At 48.9% G+C, this 27,997-nt stretch overlaps 11 protein-coding genes across 11 annotated transcripts; 6 read left to right on the forward strand and 5 right to left on the reverse strand.

The window, feature by feature from the left end:
• Positions 1-224: 224 nt before the first annotated feature.
• On the forward strand, positions 225-3,192 carry ANOM_000248 (Zn(II)2Cys6 transcription factor; the record flags this gene model as incomplete). The annotated part of the gene is made up of 6 exons (XM_015545506.1): positions 225-431; positions 486-799; positions 1,603-1,609; positions 1,666-2,223; positions 2,270-2,413; positions 2,470-3,192. 6 exons carry the CDS (start codon positions 225-227, stop codon positions 3,190-3,192), a joined length of 1,953 nt encoding a protein of 650 aa, XP_015412547.1.
• Positions 3,193-3,412: 220 nt separating this feature from the next.
• ANOM_000249 (alkyl/aryl-sulfatase) lies at positions 3,413-5,239 on the reverse strand (the record flags this gene model as incomplete). The annotated part of the gene is made up of 1 exon (XM_015545507.1): positions 3,413-5,239. One exon carries the CDS (start codon positions 5,237-5,239, stop codon positions 3,413-3,415), a length of 1,827 nt encoding a protein of 608 aa, XP_015412546.1.
• A 527-nt stretch (positions 5,240-5,766) lies between these two features.
• On the forward strand, positions 5,767-7,529 carry ANOM_000250 (phthalate transporter; the record flags this gene model as incomplete). The annotated part of the gene is made up of 7 exons (XM_015545508.1): positions 5,767-5,990; positions 6,044-6,083; positions 6,135-6,263; positions 6,311-6,428; positions 6,480-6,843; positions 6,894-7,355; positions 7,406-7,529. 7 exons carry the CDS (start codon positions 5,767-5,769, stop codon positions 7,527-7,529), a joined length of 1,461 nt encoding a protein of 486 aa, XP_015412629.1.
• Positions 7,530-8,422: 893 nt separating this feature from the next.
• ANOM_000251 (putative ABC transporter) lies at positions 8,423-10,694 on the reverse strand (the record flags this gene model as incomplete). The annotated part of the gene is made up of 7 exons (XM_015545509.1): positions 8,423-8,665; positions 8,725-9,002; positions 9,064-9,216; positions 9,267-9,837; positions 9,900-10,158; positions 10,219-10,459; positions 10,514-10,694. The coding sequence occupies 7 exons, from the start codon at positions 10,692-10,694 to the stop codon at positions 8,423-8,425; spliced, it is 1,926 nt and encodes a 641-aa protein (XP_015412630.1).
• A 1,894-nt stretch (positions 10,695-12,588) lies between these two features.
• Positions 12,589-15,437, forward strand: ANOM_000252 (uncharacterized protein; the record flags this gene model as incomplete). The annotated part of the gene is made up of 4 exons (XM_015545510.1): positions 12,589-13,614; positions 14,202-14,303; positions 14,368-14,453; positions 14,504-15,437. The coding sequence occupies 4 exons, from the start codon at positions 12,589-12,591 to the stop codon at positions 15,435-15,437; spliced, it is 2,148 nt and encodes a 715-aa protein (XP_015412627.1).
• An 809-nt stretch (positions 15,438-16,246) lies between these two features.
• On the forward strand, positions 16,247-17,624 carry ANOM_000253 (uncharacterized protein; the record flags this gene model as incomplete). Its single annotated transcript, XM_015545511.1, has 3 exons — positions 16,247-16,331; positions 16,660-16,935; positions 17,236-17,624. The coding sequence occupies 3 exons, from the start codon at positions 16,247-16,249 to the stop codon at positions 17,622-17,624; spliced, it is 750 nt and encodes a 249-aa protein (XP_015412628.1).
• Positions 17,625-18,568: 944 nt separating this feature from the next.
• Positions 18,569-19,226, forward strand: ANOM_000254 (actin-binding ADF family protein; the record flags this gene model as incomplete). The annotated part of the gene is made up of 3 exons (XM_015545512.1): positions 18,569-18,882; positions 18,945-19,080; positions 19,152-19,226. 3 exons carry the CDS (start codon positions 18,569-18,571, stop codon positions 19,224-19,226), a joined length of 525 nt encoding a protein of 174 aa, XP_015412633.1.
• Positions 19,227-19,347: 121 nt separating this feature from the next.
• On the reverse strand, positions 19,348-20,999 carry ANOM_000255 (putative bicyclomycin resistance protein; the record flags this gene model as incomplete). Its single annotated transcript, XM_015545513.1, has 3 exons — positions 19,348-19,892; positions 19,955-20,754; positions 20,815-20,999. The coding sequence occupies 3 exons, from the start codon at positions 20,997-20,999 to the stop codon at positions 19,348-19,350; spliced, it is 1,530 nt and encodes a 509-aa protein (XP_015412634.1).
• Positions 21,000-21,331: 332 nt separating this feature from the next.
• Positions 21,332-22,219, reverse strand: ANOM_000256 (uncharacterized protein; the record flags this gene model as incomplete). The annotated part of the gene is made up of 1 exon (XM_015545514.1): positions 21,332-22,219. The coding sequence occupies one exon, from the start codon at positions 22,217-22,219 to the stop codon at positions 21,332-21,334; it is 888 nt and encodes a 295-aa protein (XP_015412631.1).
• A 692-nt stretch (positions 22,220-22,911) lies between these two features.
• Positions 22,912-25,158, forward strand: ANOM_000257 (M3 family metallopeptidase; the record flags this gene model as incomplete). Its single annotated transcript, XM_015545515.1, has 3 exons — positions 22,912-24,228; positions 24,280-24,908; positions 24,966-25,158. The coding sequence occupies 3 exons, from the start codon at positions 22,912-22,914 to the stop codon at positions 25,156-25,158; spliced, it is 2,139 nt and encodes a 712-aa protein (XP_015412632.1).
• Positions 25,159-26,029: 871 nt separating this feature from the next.
• On the reverse strand, positions 26,030-27,948 carry ANOM_000258 (uncharacterized protein; the record flags this gene model as incomplete). Its single annotated transcript, XM_015545516.1, has 2 exons — positions 26,030-27,807; positions 27,846-27,948. The coding sequence occupies 2 exons, from the start codon at positions 27,946-27,948 to the stop codon at positions 26,030-26,032; spliced, it is 1,881 nt and encodes a 626-aa protein (XP_015412635.1).
• Positions 27,949-27,997: the final 49 nt, after the last annotated feature.

Below are 27,997 nucleotides of genomic sequence, written 5' to 3' on the forward strand. Positions count from 1 at the left end.
AGAATATAGTATATACTAGTACTTTCTTCCCTCTTGTTCTTCCAACAACCGCGATGAATGACCGGAATGGCCTGGATGCAGTGTCGCCATCACGTGCTGCAACGCCTCGCAGCCCGACCGTGAACCCATTCCAAACAGCCATCACCAGCTCACTGAATCCTTTCCATAAGCCCTCGACCTTCGGCTAGATTGACAATCAGAGATTGACAGTCACTCCACCAACAATGTCAACCGAGCCACTTCTACCCTCTTACTCCTCCATTCTGGAGAACGAACGAGAGCGACGTCCCTACCGATACAGGCAAGGCAGTAGAAGGGCCAACACAACCCCGCCACTTCCTCCAGTTCAACTTCTCAGCGCCCTGTTCTTTGCCGGTGCCGTGATAGCCTCTACATACTGGGCCTACAAGAGCTATACAGCTCCGGACGGGGTAATTTTTCTCATTTCCATCTGACAGTCCTGACCTCTCTGATTATATTCACAGGCCCCACTGGAGGCAGCTCCTTTGCTCCCTTACTTTGCATCGTTATCCCTGATCCTTTCTTTCTGTTCGTGGATCGGCTACCTAGTCTCCATCCTCTATGACCAGGACAACCTTTCTCTTTTCCAGCGGAAACTTGTCATATGGATCTCAGTCGTTGGAAAGGTAGTGTTAGGGGTCGCACACGCAGTCATTTGGTTCGAATACAAACAAGTCTTCCCCGGCACAAAACAACCCAACTGGATTATTATGTTTCTCGCGATGCAAGCATGGTGGGACTTCCTGCTGTTAATCGGGTATTCTATGCTGCGAATAATGTAAGCGACGGCTAGGTTAGACTGTTTAAGGATTTTTCATGGGTAAGAGGAGTTGCATTTGTTCTATTGTTGTCGTGGCTGGGGCTGTTCTTTTGGTCAAATATAACTATACCTATTTAAAGATCCATGGAGATGCAAGACTCATAAGCTAAGATCTCAGATGATTTCTCTCTACCGACTCGATCCTAGGAAACTGATTGAATCACAGCGTTTTCGACTCCTTCAGTGTTCTTATTTGACCGGCCAGATCGTTTAGCGTATTCCATTTTAATCCTCATATCCTGGGCAGGGTCGAATCCTCTGGCCTTTGCACGTTTAAAGATATCCTGCATAGTCCGCGGGGAAAGTCCTAGAGATGCAGCAATCTCTTTTTGAAGGACTCCTCAGGCTAGGGGCGTTAGAGCTTGAATCCTTGATTCAACCGGATGGAATACCATGCTCTAGAGCCCCTCACTAGGTAGGCAGGTAGGCAGGCAGGTAGGCAGGCAGGCGTCAAATCCATAACCCCAGAAAGCTGTGTTTGGATAAAAAAACAGGCCCAGGGACGCCTCATTAAATAAATCACTATGGCGGCATCGGAAAGTGGGTCCTAAATTACTGCGTCCTCCGGAGTACTCCGTCCGAAGATGGATATATCCCACTAAACCGCCTTCGGTTAGTTAGGAGTGGAGCCTCGGCCCGCACGAGACCTTTGTTGCTCCTCAGGCCGCAGAGGACCGGGGAAGCTTAGAATTCTCAACACTGTCTGTAATGGTCTATCAACCTCGTATCAGCAAAGGGTGTGGCAATTGTCGCACCCGCAGAATTAAAGTATGCTCTTGCCGTTTCACTCTATATTGAAGTCTTTGCTAAGCATTGGCCAACAGTGTGATCGAGCAGAACCAACATGTTCGCAATGTGTGCGAGCATTCTTCTCTTGTCCAGGCTACCGCGATCTGCAACAACTGCATTATCGCAATGAGAACGAGAAAGTTAGGTCCCGGGTGCGATCTGCTCAGTACAGTACTGAACGACAAGTCGGTTGGGCAAAGGAAACCGGGCCACAAAGTCGCCAAGCCTTCAAAGCCGCGGTTGTTGCTCAGTCTCTACAATCTCTCCCTGCATCCCTGTCATCGTCCACATCCGCTGAGTCGGTCGGCTTTTTCTTCCGGTACTACGTTCTTGAAGATGGCCACAATATCCCTATCTATTTGAGTGCCTCCCAGATGGAAGTGCTGGCAGCAAACAGCCCGTCAGTCATGCAGAGTCTGGTCGCAGTGGGCTTAGCAGGGCTGTCTAATATCAAAAAGTCCCCTGATTTGATGAGTAAAGCAACTGAGGAATATACGCGAGCACTGCATTTAATTAACGGCGCTTTAAAAGATGAAGCTCAGCGCAAGAGTGACGCTACACTAGCGGCTACAATGCTTCTTGGCATGTTTGAGGTAGGCTGAGCTACCTTAGTTGGAGTAAACATATTGATTCCACTAGGTCCTGACGTGCAACACTCCCTCCTCCTTAGAGTCATGGGCCCAGCATATTCGTGGTGCCTCAGCCCTTATAGAAATGAGAGGGGCCGAGCAGATCAAATGGATCGTTGGCATGAGAATGTTCACCCACCTGCGAGTGCAGATCGTAAGCACCAATAAAACTGTCTTGGGAACCTCCATCACAACTGACACCCAAGTTAGATAGCCAGCTGCTTGCACTGGCGCCTTTCCATTCCAGCATCGATTGTGCACTGGTCTCTCCAGGCTATGACAGAGAGATCAGTAGCGGACGCGAAAGCGGATGAGCTGGTTGATCTGGTTGCTCACGTTGCCCGACTGCTATCCCAAGCACGAATGAATCTGGCGTCTGATATAGTATCCTCGGCAGCAACTATTGACAGATACCTTCGCCAGTGGAGACAGACTCTTCCGCCTCGATGGGCTTACCAGACCGTACCAGGGCCTCCCGTGCGCAACCGGAGCCCGTCTCATATAAAGTTCTACTATACCCACGTATATCATATATACCCTGATCTTTGGGCATGCAATATCTGGAACTTTTATCGAAGCGCTCGCATACTACTGAACCAATTGATGCTGAACAGTGCGGAGATAGGTGATCAAGCAGAACATGTCCAGAGAAGAGAAACTGTGGCCCAGTTGAGTACAGAGATTGCGGAAAGCGTTCCTTTCGCACTTCAACTTGTAGACAGCAGAGCCACAAATTTTCCCTCGCTTGACCACTGTCTTGGGGGATTTACGATTTTATGGCCCCTATACGTGGCGGCCAATACAAACCCTTTAGGCTCTACATTGCGGGAATGGGTAGTTGAACGATTCGAGACGATTGGGAATGATATGGGTATAGGGCAGGCCCATTTCATGGCCAGAACTCTACGAAACACATGTGCCCCTGTCCCCTAATCACCAGTGCCCCTTCTTTCGTCTGTGGATATTCTAAGAGAGTGGGCTCAATATACTTGTTATATGAGGCGCGGTATTCTATGCCCTATGTCGCATCATCTCTGTGGATCATTATCGTATAATAATCGACTATGTACAGCGTTTCACCCTTTCTAGCAAACAGCCTTTTAAGGGCCCCCGGAAATGTAACAATATTACATATTCCCGGGAAAGACTATATCTACAAATGGCTCTGTTGGGGTGCAGATGCCCCAACCAATGTCATTAACTTGAAGAGCAGGCTCACGTCACCCTCTGAACTGTTATCTGGGATGCCTCCACGCCCATTCAATATCTCCACCAATTCGTTCTTTGTGAGGGTTAGACGCAGACTGGATGTGCCAATAGACCTGTCCTGACCTGTTGTGATACGATATGTCAACGCCCCGTTGCTCAAAATTAACCGCCAACGTTGCTTTTCATCATGCACATGCAGGTCTATCGTGAAGGATTCTTCTGCGGCTTTCGGTCCATCTAATTGAACGGACAGAAGAGTAAGCAGTTGTTCCATTGATAGTGCAGCCATGTATTCACGCTTCGGGTGTTCCAGACGATCTAGCACTGCAGGAGAGCACATATCCTGGGCACCGGAAAGGTAGAAGTTGCGCCATGTCGCATTTTCACAGCCATATGCAAGTTTCCTGTATACAGATGCCAACTCAAGTCTTGACTCTTTGTGCTCGGGATGAGCGGCTATGACATGGCCCAATAATGTCACCGCGAAGCGTAAATCGCCGTTACTAGCGTACTCCTTTGCCTTCCGAACAACCTCGTCCAGACCTCCCATACAATCAATGTATCTTTGACCAGCTTCAGCTGCTGGGTACTCCCATAGGTGTGCTGGATTCCCATCGAACCAACCCAAATAGCGTTGGTAGATGCCCTTGACATTATGACTAACAGAGCCATAGTAACCCTGTGTATGCCATGCCATTTGCAATGCCGGCGGGAGGGAGAATCTTTCCGCAATCTCGATGCCCGTCAGGCCGAGATTCATCATCCGCACAGTTTGATCATGAAGGTAGGTGTAGAGGTCTCGTTGCTCTGATATGAACTTGACGATTTTGGCCTGGTCCCAGGTCGGCCAATTGTGGCCAGCGAAGAGCACATTGGCTTTTTGTCCATATAGCACTGCTGTTTCATCGAGATAGCGTGCCCAAGCCTTCGCGTCACGAACCAGGGCCCCGCGAAGGGTGATTATGTTGTGAAGGCAATGTGTCGCACATTCAGCAATGCAAAGTGCTTCGTGGTCGGGAAAATAGAAGTTCATCTCTGCCGGTGCCTCAGTTTCAGGGACCATTTGAAATTCAATCCGAACGCCATCCACCGTGCGTTCCTCGCCTGTGTGGCAGATAGAGACGTTTGGAGGAATCAATGACATTGTCCCACTAGAGGGCATCATTCCAAGACCACAGCCAATGTGACCGTCTGGCCCTTTCGGTAATCGCATGCCATACATATAGCCTGCACGCCGGCGCATGGCGTCGCCGACGTATATATTCTCACTGGTCGCTTCAGCCATGAATCCCTCCGGGGCGATAATAGGTATCGATGTATTCGTGCCTGATGGCAGCACACCCTGAGCTCCGCCAAAATGATCTACATGTGAGTGAGAGTAGATCAAACCAGTTACTGGCCGGTCTCCCCGGTGTTCACGGTAAAGCGCCAGTGCAGCCGCTGCACACTCGACGGACGTCAGCGGGTCAATCACAATAACACCTTTATTTCCCTCAACGACGGTCATGTTTGAGAGATCGAAACCTCGGATTTGGTATATTCCATCAGTCACTTGGAAAAGGCCCTGGATTGAGTTCAATTGGCCTTGTCGCCACAGCTTTGGCTCGGCCGTTGCAGGGCAGTGTGCGTCTCGAAGAAAATCGTATTCGTCGTTGTTCCACACTACCCGGCCACTGGCATTTCGTATGATACATGGTTTCAGTGAATCGATAAACCCTCGGGTGGCGTTCTCAAAGTCGGCTCTGTCGTCAAATGATGGTGAGAAGGTCATAATGGAGAATGTTTATGATACGTGGAATCTGTCGTTTGGTTGGTTTCGGCGCTACTCTTCCACGACTAGGCGGCAGGCAGCAATTATATATTTCGCTCTGGCGGGTAAAAAGAAAAGGAAAACAAAGGAAGTGAGAAAGTGAATCACTCGCAAACCTCGGTTCGACCAGAAGCGCCCATAAAGTCCATAGAGGGTCCTCCATGGATGCTTAGATAACCTCACGATTCACTTGCCGAATATGGTTTAAAGCGCAGACAGATCTCCATCAACGACCAAACTATGGTACCCACTTTCCCCACCGCTAAATTTACAACTAAGCGGGGACCAATGGGTATGCACAAAGCACTTGAGATGGCTTTGGATGTGCAACATCGCCCTAGAATGATGTGATTAACAATGCCATGAAAGTATGAACGCTGAACCGAGGTGAGGCAAAGGGATTGTTATAAAAAGGTTGAGGGGACAGCGGCTCAAGATGTCCAAGGCCGCGTCAATCTAGCGGGAACAAAGACGACAAACCAGACACCATGGCGAAAGTTGAGACATATCTGGAGGAGAAGAGACAGCTGGGTGGGTCTCTATCAGGTACAGACAGTCTAGAAGATGATTTGGATAGGGATGAGGTCTACCCACTTAAGGAACAGAGAAGAATCTTGCACAAGATCGATCGAAGACTAGTCACGGGCTTAGGGCTTCTCATGTGTGTTAGTTTGGTGGATCGGACCAACTTGGGAAATGCTATGATTGCTGGGTAAGTTGTCATACATTGCATTCTGGATGAATATCATGTTGATGAAACCAAAGCATGGAAGAGGAGCTTCGCCTCTATATTGGTTCTCGCTACGTGAGTATGACACATGTCTTTCTACCCAATACAGGCGCTAACTGTCAGTAGTCCATCACGCTCCTGACCTTTTTCATTCCCTATGTCCTATTTCAGTTCCCGCTTATTACGGTAATTCGAAAGATTGGGCCGAAGATCTTCCTTTCTGGAATCACATTTTCCTGGGGAATTGTTATGATGGTAGGAAGCCCTGCCTTGCGTGCGAAGGACTGGTTAACCATAGCTAGGGATTTGGATTTATACATAACTGGACGGTGCTGGTTGGACTTCGCATAGTCTTGGGGTTCCTTGAAGCTGGGCTCTTCCCTGGCTCAGTGTATCTCCTTTCTATGTGGTATACCCGATGTGAGTCTTCGGCCTTGTCGGTTGTGGATAATCGCAGCTCACCGTGTCTAGACGACTTGCACAAGAGATATTCATCCTTCTATTTAATTAGCGTCATTGGGGGAGCTTTCTCCGGAATTCTGTCCTATGGCTTCGTACACATGAATGGCCTAGGTAATTTGAGTGCATGGAGATGGATCTTTGTTATGGAAGGGATCCTCACCTGTCTCGTCGGAGTGGTCGGCTTCTTTTTAATTGTCAACTTCCCTAACGAGAATAATCTCTCCTGGAAGTTTCTTTCCAAAGAAGAAACCGCATTCGTTGTCCGACGACTAAACCGAGATAGGCGCGACTCCTCCGAAGCCGCGTTCAATCTAAAGGAATTTCTAAAGCCCGCTCTAGACCTTAAAGTATGGGGCTTTGCCCTCATTTTCTTGTGAGCTCGCAAACCCAACCACCACTCTGAAAGACACTCATTATCAATAGTTCTGCCACAGTTGTGTCGTATGCGATTACGTTCTTCCTTCCGCTCATTCTCCGAAGTGAGCTCAAATTTCCCCAAGCAGCATCCCAAGTCCTCACAACGCCACCATACTTCTTCGCCGGCATCTTCATGTATGCTCAGGGCTGGCTTGGTGACAAATACCACATCCGCGCTCCATTGATTGTCTACAACTGTATTCAATGCATCGTGGGTTTAGCCATTCTCGGCTGGGTCCAAATCCCTGGCGTGCAATACTTCGGGATCTTCCTCGTCACTTCAGCATCCAATGCTACAATCCCGGCCGCCCTGACATATCAGGCAAACAACATCCGTGGGCAGTGGAAACGCGCCTTTTGTAGTGCGAGTATAGTCAGCTTTGGCGGTACTGGTGGTGTAGCTGGGTCCCTGGTGTTTCGGTCGCAAGATTCTCCTCGCTACCTCCCCGGCATATATGCCTGTATTGCGTGAGTGGACTCTTTTATCTGCCTTGCTCTTTTACTGACAATTGCCCAAGGTGCAATATCTTGTCAATAGTCGTAGTAGGTGTGCTCAGCCTTTATTTCTACATCTCGAACAGACGAGCAGCAAAGGGCAAATGTGTCATTGAAGGACTCCCAGAGTTCCGATATACACTTTGAGGTGACATTGGAGTTGTTTTTCCTCTGGGAGGATGCCATGGTCCTTGACAATGAATTAAGTATGATATGGATACTTAGATAAGTCTTTTGAATTGATGAAAATTAAACAAATAAGAAACCGGAGTTCACCGTTGACTCGATTGTAAGCACAGTACTGAAGGTAGAACACTATTCAGTCTCCGGCGAAATTTGAGAGCAGAAGAAGCATCATATCAATGACTTTCACTTGCTGCTAATACACCGAGTGAAAGGGGAAAGAATATAAATATAAATATAAATATCACCTGGATCCAACTCGCACTCACTGTTACCATGACCTCACGAGTTAAGGAGATACAGCAACAGTTCTTTCAATCCGGTCCACCTGTCTTGGTACTCGCACCAAGAGGTTTCGCTCGGTAGAATCTACCCCCAATGGTGGTAACATTGAGTTGGACGGAGAGGGTTGTGAGGAGGGTTTGGATTTTCATGGGTATGTTGTTTGTTTGGCATATGGTGATTTGGGTTTGGGGTGTGTCACTGAATGGAGGGGAATGAAGAATGATCCGTGGAATATATGTGAACGTTATACATGTTCCATGTTTTCTGATTGTAAGTAATTGAAAGTGAAGACATAGTCCTCTTTAGCAACAGATCGTTGCACAACGCATCGCTTGTGGAGTTTTCTCTCGGCTGCTATTTTAACCGATTACACAGAAGCAGTCGATAGCCACCTAGCAAGTCCACCACGTCGCTTCGGCTTGGATTTAACTCCGTATTTCTCAAATATTGTATTGGTTCGCTATGATCTAATTATTGGGCTCTAGTGCCCTAGTATGTGGCAAACTAACGCCTTCCGGAATTACATACGATGCAGTTGACTCGTCCTGGCCTGCGTGTTGGTAAGACCCAACTCAAGTCCTCCTCAACACCAAGGCGATATAGCCAAACAATCGGTAAACGGCAATAATGCCTATCAGAATACCCACCCACTTCCCTGTCCGACCCGTGGCATACCCATATTCCTTCAGAACTCCGGTTCCTCGGATCATGCACTGATCTGCCAGGTCTGTCTGATACATACATTGACACCCCGAGCCACACGAAAATGTCCTCTCACTAAACTCGTTAACCATCATCCCTTGAAAGACATACGCCTGCACCCGAGTCAGTCACACACTTTTAGCGACTCAGAGTTGAGAAAAGAGTAAGGTACCTGGTAATCAATGTAGTGGAAAACATATTTCCAGAATGGATTCAGGATGGTCGGCGAAACGAGGAACCCGCCCACGCTCATCCAGAGCCCGTTGGCAAATGCAACGAGCGCCAGGCTGATCACAAAGTTCGGGAAGATGGCTGTTACGAAGACGACGAGAGATTCGGCGGCGACGAGGTCCAGAAAGAGCCACATCACCCAGGTGAAGAATGCGGCGCCTGTGGGCCGGAAGTTGGAGAGCCAGTAGCTGACTATGGAAAAGAGGACGGAAATGATGACTTTTTGGGGCATTGTTAGCTTAGTCCAATCAGTGATTTGACAGTTTGGGGAGGGACATACATAGGTACGGCAGGCCGATGATGAAGTTGGAGATCACGAAGGGAAGCGCGCCATAGAGTCCGTTTGCTCGTTCTTTGGTAAAAGTTGCCCGGTCCTCGAGGAAGGATGGGACATAAGCGACAGCCATAAAGCTCATGAAGCTGAGCCGAAGAACTGATTCTCGTTAGGCCATAGTCCAGAAGGAAGAAAGATAAGGAGCTCACAATTGCATTGATGAATGGTTGGATGTACTCCTGGGAGGTATGGAGGCGAAGCCATACCGTCCCCATCATGATTGCCAGTCCTACAGATCATATTAGTTTTGTGAGATTGAGACAGGGATGGGGAGCCTGTACCTAAATACATGACAATCCGAATACCATAGGCTACAACGTCGCGATAGCTTTTGATGAAGAGCCGATGGAGAAGAGACATGGTAATTCGGGGAATACCTGGGCGGCTTAGTTCGTCGATGTTCATTATATTGCCGTTCTTCTCGTTGGTGGCGCTCTGTGGTTGCTTGCTTAATGCAGCATACTCGGCGGACTGTGCCCATGCGGTTTGGATCTTCTCGACTTGGTCCTCGTGGACAGTGAAGTCAGAACTAACCGCATCCAAGAGGTATTCTGCCGGATTTGTATTGGAGGGGATCGGATATCCAATGTTATTGAAGTAGCTTGGGACTTCGGAAACGGGTCCGAAATAACATGTCTTTCCGCCCGACAGAAGGAGGAGGTTGTCAAACAGCTGGAAGGTTGTTGTCGATGGCTGGTGGATACTTGCGATTATGATAAGCTTTAGTTTTATGTGTCAGTCAAATGTGATATGCTTATAAACCCCTCCCCAAAACGACATACATTGTTTGCTACCGCAAGCCTTTTGACGTATGAGATAACCTCGTAGCTAGCAGTCGAATCCAATCCGCTTGTTGGCTCGTCAAGGAACAAGATCTTGGGACATGTGATAAGCTGACTGGCGACGCTGACCCGTCGCTTCTGGCCTCCACTGATTCCCTTACGGATTGGCGTGCCCACCAGAGTCGAGGCCTGGTTCTGGATTCCGAATGCGCTCAGCAGGGTCTGGATACGCTCTGCCCTTTGTGATCGTGTCACCGATCTAGATTGTGTCAGCCCATGAATACACGGAAAAAGTGATAAAGGTTGAAGGAGTCCATACCCCGGCAGAGACAGATCCGCGGCAAATTTCAGTGTCTCCCGCACCGTCAGGGATCCGATCAAGGCATCCTCCTGTTCGACGTAGGATGTGATCCGGTTGAAGGTGCCATTGTCCAGCTTTGCTCCATTTACGTAGCACTCCCCCGTATTTTTCGCACCGGCGGAAGCTGTGCGACGCGCAAGAACGTTTAAGAGAGTTGTTTTCCCGCAGCCAGAGGGGCCCATCAGCGCAATCAGCTGCCCTGTTTCTGGTTAGTACTTTGTTCGACGTCATGTATTATTTTGCAATGCTATACCATGGTGGGCTGTTCCGCTGCATCCCTCGATCAGATTCCGAGGCTCTTTTGTGCGTCTATCCTTTACCGTCACGGTCAGATTATCCCACGTGAAGGATTGAACGGTGTTGTTCATCAAAAACTGATGGTCATTTCGTTCAAGATCAAGGGTATCTGGAGGGCTGGCTTGGTCGGGCTCCATAGCGCACAACGGTTGTGATCGAAAGGTGGAGTTTTACCACAGAAACACAGTGCATGGACCGATTGTGGGCGAGGCTGGGTAGATTTATAATAAATTGAAATACTTGAGCGTTGGCGAAGCATGACAGGATCCCTGTCGGTGTCCAACCAACAAGAAACCAGTCAGGTGCAGTGGTTTATGGAATGTGGCAGGGGATGGCAAGAGAAAAGTCGCCGACTCGTGGACGGACTATTGTTTGGATCGTCAGTGTTGCATTTGCAGCAGTGATTTGACTACTATTACTACTTTGTACTTAGTACTAGGTACTACTCGTAGCCTCAGGCTGCCGATCGGTGGGCCCTACAAGCAAGGGTGATCCCCGAGGGTTGCGAAAAAGTGGATGAACGCCGTTTGTCCGATCTGGGTCCCATGGTACCAGGAGGATTTTCCCGAGAGTAAAATTTCATGTCTTGGGAAGGTCCCCGATTCGTGCGAGAAAAGTAGAGTACTCTATGGCAATGCATCGGTGATATTCCAGCTGAGGGTTACATTGCCCATTTTGTAAGCACTTGTCTCGTCCGAAAAAAATCTGAGGAGAAAAAAAGAAGCAAATACAGGCTCAGCATTGTGCACGGTCCCTATTTGTTCAGCTCCCTTTCTTACTGGTACTACCTAGTCGTTCACTTTTGTCCTCATTGGGCTTAGTTTCGCCAACGGTCCCGTTCATCACGAACCGTCACGTTCCTTGGGCTGATTCACATTGGAGGCGTTGCTGAACCATTCAGCTGCCACTGTTCCCATTCTCTTTCAACTCTGTCTTCTTTTACTATATTTGAGGAAATGTTATCCTGTTCAACTGTACACAACAAAACAAACCCACTAAAACAAGTGATGATGCCAATCTAGACCGATGGCTGGTAGTACCATGTGAAAGGTTTGATCTATGATACTAATGGGCCCAATCACAGTCACACTATAATGTCTGTTGCCAGTCATAGCGGGTGGTTACTCGTTGGCATTTGGAGACAGCTCACTACTATGTGCTACACAGAAACTCACTTGACTTTCAGCCTGAATTCATGTAGTATAACGATCTACGACCGTTAGGCTCACTGTGGTCGACCACAGAGTCGCTCCAAAACACCAAACGTTCCTCACAAGGACATATCGTTTCACAAAACCTTTCTTGCATTGAGCTGACCCCCGCCACGCGAGATGCTGTATCATCTATTCGACAGCATCATGGGATAAGAGTGGACATCGAGGTAGTCTACGAGGTGGGGTAGATCTGGACGATCGGAAGGCACAAGGTTGCATGATCTATGCACTGGGGTCAGAAATCACCCTAACACGGTCGACTAGGGTGGGCAGAGCAACAACCTCCCGATCCACCTGCCTTGTTGACAGCAGGGGTGTTGCACATGGGATGAGAAAAGAATAGAGTAACGAGTAATGAAGCGATTCTAAAAGCTCTGCGATATCATCTATCTTGAATACAAACAGAACAGACAGGTAACACATCAGACGTCACCTCCCACTCCTGTATAGGGATCGTGCCATCACACTATTCGTATTTGATACCATTTATAAAAATTTCGCTAGGACATTCAAAATATTAGTTCATGATCCTAAGAAGTAGATTCTACGCTTTAGTCACAATCTACGCTCTATCCTAACGCCTCCATCTCCTGCTTACTTCTTATCATATATCCCCTGAAATGATGATTGGCTGTTGGTATGGCAGCCTTGCGGCTACACGTAGCCAGCTACCCCTCCCTTTTTAACCTCATCATTTCAAGAATTCTACCCTATACTATGGACTGCCCCAGATCAGTCCTTATCTTCGCGGGTAAATCGAGTACTCGAAACGGGGCAATAAATGTTTTGCTGCTTCCTACTATTAAGACATGTAAAAATGACCCTCACACATGATGATTACACGGTCGCCTGGATCTGCGCCTTGCCATTAGAAATGGCGGCGGCGAAGATTATGCTAGATGAGGTCCACCCTTCGCTACCTCAGCCGAAATCAGACCATAATGTCTACACTCTCGGTAGGATTAGCGGTCATAATGTGGTGGTGGCTTGCCTCCCCAGTGGTGTCTATGGGACAATATCTGCCTCAGCCGTTGTGACACACGTGGTTTCCACATTCCCGAACATCCGTTTCGGACTCATGGTTGGCATTGGAGGGGGAGCACCAAGCAAACATGCTGATATTCGCCTTGGTGATATTGTAGTTAGCAAGCCAACTGCCATCGCAAGCGGGGTTGTTCAATATGATTACGGTAAATTACTTAACAATGGACGATTCCAGCATACCGGGTCCCTCAACAAGCCTCCACCAATACTATTAAAGGCGATGTCCCAAGTTGAGAGTGACCACATGACTGGAAAGAATCATTTATCCGCTGTCCTGGCTGAAATACTCCAGAATGAAGATATGAAAGAGCAGTTTTCACAACCGCAAGTTGACTGGTTGTTTCACAACACATATGACCATGTGGGAGAGGAGCCCAACTGTTCCAAATGTGATCAAAATCAATTAGTGGATCGCCCTGAACGGACAACTGAACAGCCGTACATCCACTATGGCTTGATCGCTTCCGGAGATCAGGTCATGAAAGATGCTATAACGCGTGATTTAATTTCACGAGATCTAGATGTTCTCTGTTTCGAGATGGAGGCTGCCGGGCTTATGGACGAAATCCCAACCCTCGTCATACGAGGTATCTGCGACTATTGTGATACTCACAAGCAAAAAGAATGGCAAGGATATGCAGCTCTTACTGCAGCGGCCTACACCAAGGAGTTGTTATCCGTGGTACCGAAGACCTCGCGCAAAATACAGCAGGAACAAGATATTTCAGCATCTTTGGCTACCCCCGGAGACTTGTATTCGTCCGTGATGACAGAATCAGTGGGCGAGGAAGTTCAAGAAGTATGTTTTGCATGCAAATCCGTCAAAATACTTTAGGAAAACATTAGCTAAGAGCTGTTTCTGGCCAGGCGAGGTATCTTCTCAATGAAAATCAGGCGAATGCCGATTTGCTGAGAAATTTATTTTTCGTCTTCAAGAAAACGACAGATCAGTGCAAACATTTTGGGACGAAGAGTGATGACACATCCGACACTTCTCTCTTAGACTCTCCCATGCAGTCTTGTCTTTTGGATCGTCGCTACCCCCTTAGGCTTGAGGACAACTCCACAAAATTCTACCGAACCAGCTCTTTTTGCAAAATCGGCTGTATCTGTGTATGCCATGCTCCTATACGCAAACGTTATGTACCACTAGATGGGTTATTTGGCAGCTTGTCAATTACTCGCTTACGTCATTCAAGGAAAGTCACTTGCACCGAGACCACCTGTTCGCGTCAGTCAGTTGATGTGACTAGAATTTTACTTCAATTGCCGGCTTGGTTAACTAGAACGATGATATATCTGAGCCTTGGTCCCCATCCTTGCGGCAGATCAGATAATTCACTGACAATGCTTCGGATTGTTCCTGATAATGCTGATATTATGCAGTTCACCAAAGTTGGGAATTTAGACCTGGTGCGATCACTTATAGATAGAGGCCTGGCTGCACCTACCGATGTTAATAGCAGCTGGGGCGTGCCTATATTGAGTGTAAGTTATACTTGTAACAGAAAGGAGAGGACTGCGCACATGAATACTGCTAACAGAGAGCAAGTACGCTGTTCAAGGTCTACATACAAATCTTTGCAGGTTTCTGGTGGAAAGAGGTGCAGACCCCTGCATTGAAAATAGATCTAACATGTAAGCTGCCATCTATGGATATTTATTTCTGGAACTGACAAGGTTGTTAGTTCAGCTCTTGACAGGGCGTGGGATATTTTTCTGTCGCGCAGTGCTAAAAATGATATTGTAAATGAACTTCGTTCGATTTTCTCTCTATGGTATGATTCCGTGTGGTTTGAAGAGCAGCAATTCACTTCGCTTCACAAGATTGTTCTCGGCGCAGTGGAGCGCGACATTGAAGACGAGTTAGACTTATCCACATCAAATATCAATGTGAAGGATTCCAAGGGACGTACTCCTATTGCCTGGGCTGCTGCTCGAGGCGATGTCTGCTCCGTCAAGTTACTGCTTCGCTTCGGGGCAGACCCAAACATCAGTTGTGATACGGGAAACAATCCCCTCCTCCGAAGTGTTCGAGCCAAGTCATCAGAATGTGTCAGACTCCTTTTAGAGCATGGAGCCAATGCAAGATCAAAGAGCACTTTAGGCTTTACTGCCTTGCATTATGCAGCATATTATCGGGACGATGAGACTTACATAGAGCCCCTTCTCGAATATGACGCCCCGGTTGAAGAAAAGGATGACTATGGTTGGACGCCTCTGTCATGCACCGCTGAATACGACCATGATCGAAGTGCTAGAGCTTTACTAGATTATGGTGCAAACATCGAGTCCCGAGACAAGCTTGGATGGACGCCATTATTGAGGGCTGTTAACTCAAATAGTCACAAAGTCTGCAGATTACTTCTTGAGAAAGGAGCCAACTATCACGCTATGACATTCCGCTCGGAGACAATTCTTCACCTTGCAGCAGCCAGGGGGGATATTGAGACCATTAGTATACTCGCTGCCACGACTTTGAACGGCTTAAATGCTGATACTAAAAACTTAGATGGCAAAACTGCCGCTGATATAATGAGTTCCAGAGCACCAGTGGACCCTGATGTGGCGGTCACCTTATCCAATCTCTTGAACGGTCTCCGAAATTTCTTATTCAAGTGAAAGGCGCAAGTGTTGTTATAGGGCATTTCCAGAGCATTACTGTTTCCAGAAGATTATTAAAAATCTATTTTGTATCTAAATTTTCCCCGTTTCATTCATAACAAGGTGTGTGGCCAGATTCCTGCTATAAAATCTTTTAGTCGACTTACTGGAAGGGGTATCCTACTTCGCTGCTGGTTAGTTTTGATTGATATAGTCGCAGGCTTCGCACATGCTGCTGAATTATTGCTTGAAACAAATGCCCTGAAAGGAAAGAACAGAGCGAAAGGTTTACCATGCCCGCACATCTGCCAACTTCGCGCACTACATGATAGCATAACTTACATATACTCTAGTACATAGCGCCATCACGTGTACTCATGTGTATTACCTCCGCCCAGTGAAGAATTACTCGATTAGGCAGTTCGTTCTGCGACTCATTGTCTTGCCATGAAGATGGACAAGAATCTCCTTTCTTGGGAGCGGCCAGTCTTTGACAGCTCTTTACCCCTCTAAACAAACTCACCTACACCCGAGCGACGTTCACAGAGAGCTCGAAAACATTCCTAGGCGACCCGAGAACCGTATACGTTTGGAACATACTGACATCCTACGTCACCTGCCTTGCGTGCCCTAGTTAACTAAATAAGTTACTAATCTGGTGCTGATAAAGACAGTGCGGGCCACCACCCGAAGGAGAGGGATAATCAGATGTTCCAACGAATGTTTGGTGCAGCCAGCACTTTGGCCATTTGAGAAGTGGTCAGTAATCCGCTGCTGATCATAATGTGGATCATGACAAGCTAGGAGGATGCAAGTCGGGCGCCATAATGGTCTTTGTCGCACCGTTGACCATAAAAGTTGACCTCGTTCAGCCTCGTTACCCCGGACGCTCCCTTCATTCGGCATTAAAATGTGGGTACATATAGACAATGCTGTGAACTTCCATCCGAGCTTGGTCAGGCAGTCAAACGACAGTACCCTTGGCAATACGAGCTTCATTTTACGCGCTTAGGTTGCCTTGCCTTCAAGGACCACAAACAAGTGCATAGGGCAAGTTAGACGGTAAGTAAATATTATTGGAGGGTTGTTCTCTGTCTATGAGGGGATTGAGTTTTGTCCGTTTCCAATCACGTGACACTCGACTTGTACGTATACATGCTAGAGTAAAAACACCATTCAACTTACCTACAATGCTAATATTGATTGATCTCTTACATCGCCTAACTTTGCCGTTATGAAGCACCAAGACAGGTTCTACTCCGAGGGACAAACGTACCTCGCCCGAGAGAGAACCCTCTGACCGAAGCCCATTGTAATGTTTGGGATTGGGATCGACTGCGGAAGGTCAAGGTGAAAGGCAGCGCCAAGCTGTTTCCACCAGACGAGGATATAGAGATCCTAATCCTGGCACAATTTGCGGATTACTTGTCGCCGGAAGTTCGCACAGTCACAGTTGACGACGATGGACTCCTTGCTGGGGTCTCGACCGATCCGGAAGAGGATGATACCCCCTTTGGTGCATATCTTCCCCTCTCCGTTGCTGGATCTCTCGCTGATTGTCCTAAAATTCAGTACTCTGATCTTCAGGAGCTCGATCGGCTTGGACCAGGGGTCGATCTATCATCATACGAAGATAATTCGGAATTGCTCACAAGGTTGCCTTCAAATTCAACCCATTTGACAAACCTCAGAGACTACAGATGGCGTGGGATGAACTCAATCTTCTCAAAAGCTTGCCACCACATCCCAATATAGTACCATTTGATCGCATTGCACTCGAAGATGTGGAGTCTCGCGTGATTGGATTTCACAACAGAATATATTGCGGGTGGAACCCTCGACAATACAAATGTGCCTTTCCGATTTGAATGGTTGCAACAACTTATTCGCCTTGTGGACTTCCTAAATCGGGAACTGGGTATCATGCATCAAGACATTGCACCGCGTAATCTGCTTATCGATCCTGGCACAAACAATATCCTTCTTTTCGATTTCGATTGGGCTGCATGCGGGAAAAAGCGCTTGCCGGGAGGCCGAGATGACGTGACTGGTGTTGTTTTTACACTCTACGAGCTTATCACGAACGATACACAATTCACGAGTATTCCTCACTGGACCCGAACCATGGACATGGTGCAGGGTATTCAGAATGGCCTTGTACTCGGGAGCTGGACTCTGACGTATCAAAATTCCGCAAATATTTGAATGACTGGGTCGCTTCGCGAAAATTGGACGGGGGCTTGGAACGATATCTCAACGCCCCCAACCAGCTTACCTGGCCGGATCTACCAACCGCACCGGACTACCAAGTACCTTTCGAATTGGGTAGGAATGCAGATGGAGAGCCGATCTGGGCAACGGGCCCGCGATTTAGATGCACTGCAATGGAGAAAGGACAGTACTGTTTCCTCTGGGAGAGACAGCCACAAAATAAATCTTTTGAACCAGGCCAAAAGTGGCAGGCACTAGCCGAAGTATAAAATATAACGTTTAAGATCAAATCTCAAGAATGACGACATATTCCCTTCCAGGAACAGGAAAGCCAGTTCAACTCCACGAATATTTTACGGTCAACCTTTCTGTCTCCAAGCGAGGATTCTCTTTAATTGGCTTGGCTTAGTTAATGGGGCCGGTGAACGGAAGTGGTGGTGGGACTTCATCTTGCAGCGGACACCCTCCAGATTCGGATCCAACATCGTCAACATCTTGAAGAATTCGCTTTTTTTCCTAGTGTGGGGTGAATTTCAGCAGCATGTGGAATAGCCAATGGGTATCAGCTTGTCAGTGCGCAGTGCATATCGGGAAACTTTAAATCACCGTCACCGCAAATCGAATTGAGGAATGGCAAGCTCACATAGCAAGGTAGACTAAACTACGTAAATTTACGCACACAGTGCCGTTTCTAGAGGTGGCTGGCTGGACGGAGTACTCCGTACACTACCAGAACTGAAGCGCTGCAAGCAGCGCCTGGTCACGCTGTCCGCAGCCTGCATGATGTGTTGGCGTTGATATACCCCGCCTCGATCGTCTACTACTATTTAACTCAGTACCCTAGGTCGTATCTTCCTGAATCCTACATCATCCCCAGTTCCATTTTATCTTTCTACTACCAAAGACTTTGCCCTATAGACCTATAATCACAAAACACAATGGCAAGTGTCATCTACCCGACTTATCCCTCTCCGAGCCTATACACTGACATCGCACAGTCTTCAGGTGTAGGAGTAAACAGCGAATGCACGGAGCAGTACCAAGCGTTGAAGCTCAAGAAGTCATTCAAATATATCATCTACGGACTGAATTCTAGCAATACCGAGATCACCGTTCTGAAAACCTCACCTTCGGACAGCTATGACGACTTCATTGCTGATCTACCGGAAACCGAGTGCAGATGGGTAGTGTACGATTTGGAGTACGAGACAGAGGGAAACCACAAGGCGAATAAGGTAGTCTTTATCTCATGGTACGCTCTTCGAAACCCATCAGCAACCTTTGCATGGTGCATGTGACTAATTCTCTTTATAGGTCACCGGAATATGCAAAGATCAAGCAGAAGATGCTATATGCCTCGGCCGGAGATGCACTCCGCAGAGAACTAAGTGGCATAGCAGCTCAGATATCTGCCACAGAATACAATGAGGTTGCCTATGAAGCTGGTACTGTACCCGTCGCCTATCACTCCTACCAAATTGGCTGCCTCAGGTCCGGTAAGCTAACTCGTGGCACGATTAGTTGTCGATAAAGCAAGCAGGGGAGGAAGGTAGCAAGGGAGAACTTGGAACATCAGCCTTCTCGCACCCGCCCTAGGGTTTGCTGCGATGGATAGGTCTATTCCTGCAGATCTCTTGATATATTTGCATGCTCAAGTGATACATCGTTTTCTATCTTGGATTTATTTTCACTTAGAGTGTTTGCTTCAGTATGAATATTATCCCTCTATTTGATTAACCTTCTGTAAGGTTCGCAGTAGTAGTGGTCCTTCGGTGATATCCCCACCCCAACTTCCTGAACTCCTCCCCATGTAACCACAGCAAAGTAAACAGCGGCAAAAGATCAACGACAGGAACGCAAGGAGGGAGTTCCCCCAGCCCAAGCCGAGTGAGTGATTCGACAACGGGCCAGCGAGGGGAAAGAAAGCCCCGAAGAGCGCACACAAGGTGGCATTCGCCGACAGGGCGGAGGCAGAGACGCCCTGCTCGTCGAACGCGTCGACGAGGTAGTTTTCCGTGGGCAGCTTGGTGAGAAGCATACTAAACCCGATGATGCCGGTGCCGATGAGGGGCACGATCCAGTGGACGTGTTTGTTAGCTGACCAGCCATACAGTAACAGGCCGATGGGCAGCATAGCCGTGCCAAAAATCATCAGCGGGAGGCGATGTTCCGGCTTCGACTCGCCTTTCATCGCGCGCCGGTGTTTCACGTAGCGGTCGGAAACCAGACCGTACACGCAGAGTCCGACTATGTTGCCGATTGCTGGACCGGGGATGGTTAGTGAGAGTGGTTTCAGTGAGAGAGTGGGAATAGGTCGGATATACCTCGGCCGAGGAAGGTGATGCCGACTGGGCCCTCGCCGAAACCATACGTTTTCTGCATGATCTCCGCCAGAGTCGTCAGAATCAGGTAGGAGATCCCGTACGTCAGCGCCGTGTAAAGGGACGTGACTAGCACCACCGGGGAAGAGAAAAGTATCAGCGCCGGGCGGATAATAGATTTCAGGACTGTGTCACGGGGTGCAGAAGGGTGGCTGCTTGACGATGGAATATTGTGATTCCCATCACCACGATCTTGTTTCTTTTCTGTCGACTTTCGCGATTGTTGCTGGATTTTGAACCGGTAGGTTTCCTTGAATACCGCTAGTGACAATAGCGATACACTGCCGACAGTTATCGCCATAATCCAGATGGTCCATCGCCAGCCAAGGGCGCTGTTGACGAACCCACCAACAATCGGGGCCACGCAGGGCCCGATTAGAGGAAGAGCGATGGCCACCGCCATTGCGGCGCCTCTCTCCTCCTGGACAAATAGGTCTCCAATAATGCTCGGAGCAAGGGTAAGGGAGGTGACGGCCATACCATTAATGAAACGGAAGGCCACCAGCATGGACGCATTCTGACTCAGTGCGGCCGCAACAGAGCGAAGGATAAAGAGGATGTTACCACCATGGTAGACGACGTTCCGCCCGTACAGCTCTGACAACGGCCCGACTACAAATGATCCTACACCTTCGCCCAGCTCCCAGATGGAGACGATCAAGGGCTGATAAAGATTCCCGGAGACTTGAAAATGCGACAGGATTAGTGGTACAGCTGGAACGATGATGACAGTCCCGAAGTTACTATACCACGGATGAGTATCGGATACGGCCGAGCAGCCAGCTTTGATAAGATGTACTCACGCCAACATGTACATCACAGCGACGCAGCTCACTATTGACCACTTCCGCCAATGAGGCCAACTTGTGGGATCCTCGGTCCTCTCTAGGTACTGAAAACAATCATGGTCGTTCTGTTGCTCAGGCCGGTGAGGAGATGAACCGTTACCCGCATCGCATGTTGTTATTTCCAAGTCATCGTCCTTCATGATCCGGGTAGTACGTTGACGTCTTGAACGTGATAGAAAGATCTGATCGGGGAGACAACGGCAGCTCTACTTTGTACACTGAAGCGGGGTTTGTGTCAGGAGTTGGGGTGACTGAGAGATGCATTTTACAAGTCAGGAACTAGGTGGGCTTATCACGACCAAACCCCGAACCTTGTATGGAGCAAGATAGTCGATACGTAGCGGGAAAGCCGTGATCATTATATGAAAAGGAACAAAGAAGAGAGCAGGGTAGTACAAGATTCTACCAATCGCTACCTGGATTCCGTCCAGGATTGATAACCATCCTTGTCTAGCGGGCGTAAGCGTGGGATTCAAGCTGAGCCGGGGCGCTTCGCCACCACCACCACCCGAGGGATGGACAATGCTGCCCCGTCAACACACTCCTGGTACCCAGCCTGAATGAGTTTTAAAAAGCTTGCAGCAGCCTCGGCCTGACCATTTCCCATCAGCTTAGACCCAAACTCCTCCATGGTCAACAAATGTTGGTCGTTGAATGCCCGGACCAACTCCGGGCCCTCATCGTAGTAGTCTAGTTTCGCATCCTCGAACCCTGCCTCGTTGAGCAGACGCGGCAAGTCCAACACCCAATCATGCCGCCCATTGGCATAGGAGGCAACACGGATTTCCTCGAGTGCAGGCGCCTGTACCGACGGGCTCACCTTCTTGATCCGCATGTTCACACAGTCCAGCTCATCCCACTGGATGTAGCCTCCAGGTTTCACCAACTGGAACAACCGCCGGATGACAGGCATTGGGTCTACGCCAGAGAGCACCAACACAAGCAGTCGGACGTGTACGAGATCATACTGACTCTGGAGACTCGCGGGTATGTCCGCAAAGACATCCCAATGTCTCAGGGTAATATTGGAGGGCAGCCATCCAGGGTGGGGAGCTTGAGTGAGATCGATATCTAGTCCATCCAGCCGGCTTTTAGGAAAGTCGCGGGATACGTCAATCAACCACAAAGCAGTACCTGTAGCAATGTCGGCAATGGCAGGACGAGAAGAGGAGTCGGTGGAACTGTCCGAAGATGGAAATTGAACCGACGGATGCATGTGGAAGCCAAAGACTTCACGCCAGAGAAAGTGTTGCAAGTTTAGACGGATAACAGAGCGGTGGCTCTGTTGCAGGGCGTATCCAAGGCCATCGGCAAGACGAAAGCTGGCCGGGGTGGAGGGCGACGAGCTTGGACCATGCATGCTGGCGAGAATGGATGGGGATAAGGAAGGCTCCCAAGGATAGGTGTGGTAGTCATGATCCGGGAAAACAGTAGCGATGGATCATGAGTCCACTATATAGCCATCAGAACAAAGGGAATCATCGTTGGACTGTGCGGCAGTTAGACTGGGAGGGGTCACCAATGTAAGTAAAACAAAGAAAGAGTGAAGCAATACGCACCTGAATGGCTGGGAGGTAATTCTGGAGGACCCTCCATAAGCCCTAAGTCGCGCATCTAAGGCTTAGCTGTGCTTGGCAGGATTAGCAGCATTTGCTAAGGGTCACCATATTGAAGTCAATCGGAGGGCCCGTCAAACTGAACGATGCTGCTGTCAAAATGCAACCCACAATGCTTGGTTTAAGTCAAACGTTCATTATAGATAGAGCATCTTTGTTCTGTGCGAAGCGCTGGATAGAACCGTATTAATATTTGTCGCTTTTAGCTAACTCGCACATGACAAAACCCATAAAAGTTACGGGAGGGCCGTGTTGGCAAGGAAAAAGAGTACGCGATGATGACTATACAAGGATCATATTGCGAATTCGATCCGCCTTTCCTGTTTAGGCGACAGCTGTCTTGTGTGTGATATAACAGAAATTATTAAAGTAATGCCAATTCTTCCAATTTCCCCGGACAGAGAGCACGGAAGAAAACCGTCTATCTTGTTAAAAAATGGCCTCCCAAAAGCAACGAACCCCACCCCAACCACCCCCGACCTTCACAGCAAACCCAGCCACAATCATACAGGATACCAAGTTTCTGATTGAGCGTGCCCGCGAAAGCCAGAGCCAGATCAAAAGGAACATACAGCCCAACACCGCAACATTCAACAACGTTATTCTACCCCTGGCTCACATCGACAATGCTCTGGCTTCGAAGTCCCATATCCTTGTTTTCTATAGGGCCGTATCGACCAACCCCGAACTGCGGAATGCGTCCATCGAGGCCCGGAACCTGCTGGACTGCTACAATGTCGAGACGACGATGGATGACGGTTTGTTTGCGCTGGTTGACGCGGTCTTTCACAAGGACGAAGAGTTAGAGCCAGAATCCTATCGCCTGTTGAAGAAGTTGTACATGGGTTACGTTCGGCATGGGCTGGGATTGTCGGCCGGCTACCCGAGGGATCGATTTCGGGAAATTCAGTCGCGGCTTAGTTGGATTAAGGCTGAGTTTCAGAGAAATTTGGTCGAGGCGAATAGTGCGGGTATCTGGTTTACGGTTGAAGAGTTGGATGGATTGCCGGAGGACTTTCTATCTGGGTTGATGAGAGGGAAACTAGGAGAGGTCAATGAGGACAAGGTCCGAGTGACGTTTAATGATCCAGATCTCTTTAAAACACTGAGCTACGCGAGGAACAGCAACACACGGAGACGTATCTACATCGCCAATGAGAATAAGTGTACACAGAATGTGTCCCTGTTTAGGGAGGCTGTCCTGCTTCGTGATGAAGCGGCTCGTTTGCTTGGATATCCCAGTCATGCTGCTTTGCAGATTGAAGATAAAATGGCGAAGTGTCCGGAGACTGTGAATGCCTTTCTCGGTGACTTACAAACTCGATTGAGTGAGAATGGTCAGAGAGAAGTCGAAAAGCTAAAGCGGCTTAAGAGGGCCGACCTTGAGTCCCGAGGAGAATCATTTGATGGTCGGTATTTTCTGTGGGATCATCAATACTATCATCGAATGATGTTGGAGAAGCAGTACTCGGTGCACCAACAGAAGATTGCGGAATATTTCCCTTTTCTAAGCACTATCGCGGGTATGCTGAAGGTCTGCGAGACGTTATTTGGTCTTTTTTTCAGCGAACTTAGCAAAAGCGAGATCACGAAGCTAACTGGTCCCGGAGACGCACCTGTCTGGCATGAAGACGTACAGGTCTTTAGTGTCTGGAACAGTGACGAGGACGGTGGCTTTGTCGGGTATCTCTATATGGATCTTTTCCTTCGGGAAGGTAAATACGCAAATGCAGCCAATTTCAACCTGATACCCGTCTGTTACAATCCTTACATCTTCCTATATGCCAATACTGATTCCCCTTAGGGCTTTATCCAAGAAAGCGGTACACGCCAATATCCTGCCACAGCATTGGTGTGCAACTTCTCCAAGCCTAACTCTGAAGCCCCCTGTCTTATGAAGCATGACGAACTTGTTACATTATTCCACGAGCTGGGCCATGCAATCCACGATCTTGTGTCGAAGACAACTTACTCGCATTTTCACGGTACAGAGACAGAAGTCGACTTTGGTGAAGCCCCTAGTCAGATGCTGGAGAACTGGTGCTGGACTCCATCAGTACTGCGGTTATTAAGCAGACACTATTCGTACCTTTCCTCGGAGTATTTTGCCTATTGGAAAGAGCGAGTAGATAGGGAACCTCAGCCTCAGGAGCAAATGCCTGACACGATGATCGAGAGCATCCTCCGAGCCAAACACGTAAACGGCGCACTGTTTCATTTGCGTCAGTTGCATTTTGCTATCTTTGATATGGTAGTCCACGAGCCTGACGATCACAACGCGATCAAGGAATTAGACATCTCGGCGAAATATAATAATCTCCTGGCTAGGATTCTGCCCATGGATGGCCCAGAGGGTGGCGGCTGGGGCTATGGTCAAACACGTTTTCAACACTTGCTGGGGGAGTATGATGCAGGGTACTACAGTTATTTGTTGTGAGATTCATTCTTTTAACCAGAGAATTGACTTGATTACTAAAGGTGATGATACAGCTCGAAGGTCTATGCGACAGATATGTTCTATACCGTGTTCAAACCGGACCCAATGAACTATCGAGAGGGTCGGAGATACCGATATACTGTCCTTGAGAAGGGAGGGAGCCTAGATGGAGTGAAGATTTTAACTGACCTGTTGGGGCGCGAACCCCAAAAAGATGCTTTTTACCAGGAGCTTTGTCAAAATTGACTATTAGTAGAGATATTATAGTGATGTCATGAGAAAGCCGCGCCTATCGCTCGAGCTTCAAGTAGGGAGCTCGCAGCAAAGAACGAAGCCAGGTATTGGGGTGAGGAAACACGCTACAATAAGAGCGATTAGATATGCAATCAAGCATATCATAAGTAGTTGAGTAGCTATCATAGAAAGAATATCAAGGGAACAACAAAGGTCATCAATACAAGTCATGGCTGGAAGCGTACATCAACATCAACATCAACTACAACAGCATAAGAACATGTCACATTAAGCTCACGCAGAAGATACAGGATCGAGACAACGACAATGGGGTATACCTCTCTCTGCCACAACTCATTTCTTCCAACTGACAACAGAGAACCAAACAGACGAAGAAACAAGAAGCTTCCAGAAAAAGATGTTACAAACGCTTAGGGCATCAAGACATCAAACAGCAACATCAACATCACAACATAGTACCGTAACATAAAAAACATCAATCATGCAGGTCGTCAGAATCATACAATCATGTCGCCATGATGGACGTGATCGGTCAGAGCCTCAAACCCGCCCTTCTCTTTATAATTTATACCCGAACAAGTCAAACCAAAGCAAGAAAATCCGAACCCAGAATGCCTCCCATAACCAAAATCTTTTCAGCAACGAATCATCGAACTTTTCCGCGCGTTATCGCATCGTGTCTTTTTTATGTTTTTCCTTTTCTTTGGTGCGAGGAAAGGCGGCCAACCCAGAAACGAGAAATGACAAACTTTTTGGCAAACGACGTCTTTATCCAGAGCACTCAGATGGGAACTCGGTAAATGTAAAATCAAATCGCACAAGCAAGCACGGAAATGAAACATAGTACCCGGTGAGAGGCAAGCTAGTATCGACCGCTGTAGGTCGACCGACTCGACCGCCGACTGGCGCGGTCGGACCGTCGGTCGGGACGTGCCCGCCGGGGGTCCTCTAGCTGTCTCTGGGACATGCTTCCCGTATAGTCAGAACCATTCGTCAGGTACTTCTTTGGTCGTTTCCCTTCGATGTTCAGTTCGACTGCACCCGCGTCGCCTGTTCGGAGACTGATTTTCTTTCCGCCAACAGACTCTTGTGTAAAGCTCATCGTAACACCATTCATCGTCATGACAATATTGTTGTCTTCCTCCGCCTTGGCCCCACTACCGCTACCATTTTGGGTCCGTGCGTCGCTACCACGGCTGCTATTTGAACGGCTCTTCTGACTGCCGCTGTCACTCTCCGCCCGAGACGCCTTAGATTTATACAGGGCATCCTCCGTCAACGGTGTTGGCACTACCTTGCCGGAACGAGATGCCTGGTACTCCTCGGCCGATCGTTGTTTCACCTCAATCTCGTCACCGTCGTCCTCCTCGTCCTCTTCATCATCGTCACCATCATCGTACTCATAGACGGTAGGCCGTCGGCGACGGGAGTTCTCGACCGCCACCCGTGATGGTCGCGAAGATTCATGATAGGCTGCGGGGCGTCGACTGTCTCGAATGCTGCGTGTTCGCGCTGGAATCACGGTCTCCCGGGATGACCGTCGATATCCATATTCTGGCAAGGCATCTCTCATTTCGGACAGGTCCATCGAGCGTGATGGGTGTCGATCGGACGTGACCGATGGCGCAGTCACAGCTTTTCGGTGGAGTTCTGGTCGTTTCTGAATAACGTGCGGCGCGGGCTTGTGCTTGACGGGTGGGGGCGGCATCCGGTAATAGTCTTCATCCCGGTCATGGGAAGAATGGGATGGAAGCCGTGGTCGAGGTGCACGAGGCGGCGGGAGATCAAGGGATTCATCATCCTCATACGCAGAGGGCGGATCATAGTCAACGACGGGTGGCCCGTAAGTGGATCCGCGCCGTGGCCTGCCTTGGTCCCGCGTCCTGGAGGCCGACCGTTCTTGGCGATCGGGCGGACCATAGTCGGACATGGCGGCAAAATACGGGGACGGTTGACCGTAGGGAGATGGAGCATAGGCCGGCGGATTGGTGTAGGCAGAAGAGGATGGAGGGGGTCCATGTTCGTAGCGACCCATATGGCTGGGAGGATACATAACTCCGCCGCCCATCCCAGGAACCATACCATGAAAGCTCACCGGTCGGTTGTTGTTCGTGTGATAAGAGTACGAGCGACCGCTACGAGGCCGGCTGCTGTGGGATACATGGACATCCTGGACGGCGGAAGGGGCATACCGCGGCCCCTGCGGTGACGGAGGGGGGTAGTCGTGGACAGACGACGTGGTAGATGGCGACATATAATATGGGTATTCGATGGCTCGCGGTTCAACGGGGGTCGACCCATGATACAAGCCCTGATCGCACTCCCAACAGGTGCCAGGGAAGTGCCGCATCTGGGAATTTTCCCGTCTGCGGGACCGCGATGGCGACCGCTGCATGGAGGCGTGGTGATGGCTCACAGCAGGATAGGTGCCAACTTGCATTTTCTCGTCCCAAGAAGGGCGAGTAGGTCGTTCTTTTGGACGGTCTTTGCGGTGGGAGCGAACACGTTCGAGGTCGGCCCTCTTGGGCGTTGTGTCAATTTTAAGAGGGACAGGGTCTTTCCGGCCCGACGGGCCAGATTGGGTGCTGTTCACGGTGGCGGCAGTGCGGCTAGAGTAGCCAGAATCGCTTGCGATATCAACTAGGCTTCGCCAGCTGATCTCAGGTCCAGTTTCGAACGTTTGGCAGCGAGGTTGGCGACTTGACGGGTCTCCGGGATGATAACATGAGCGTCCTCGTCGTATTCCTCACAGAAAGCAGCATGAGGAACTTTTCCAGTCATGACTCCTGGACGGCCAAGGCCCAGGTTGGGACCCTAAAGGGGGGTGAGG

Source organism: Aspergillus nomiae, assembly GCF_001204775.2.
Source record: "Aspergillus nomiae NRRL 13137 chromosome Unknown contig00001, whole genome shotgun sequence".
Lineage (NCBI taxonomy): Eukaryota > Fungi > Ascomycota > Eurotiomycetes > Eurotiales > Aspergillaceae > Aspergillus > Aspergillus nomiae.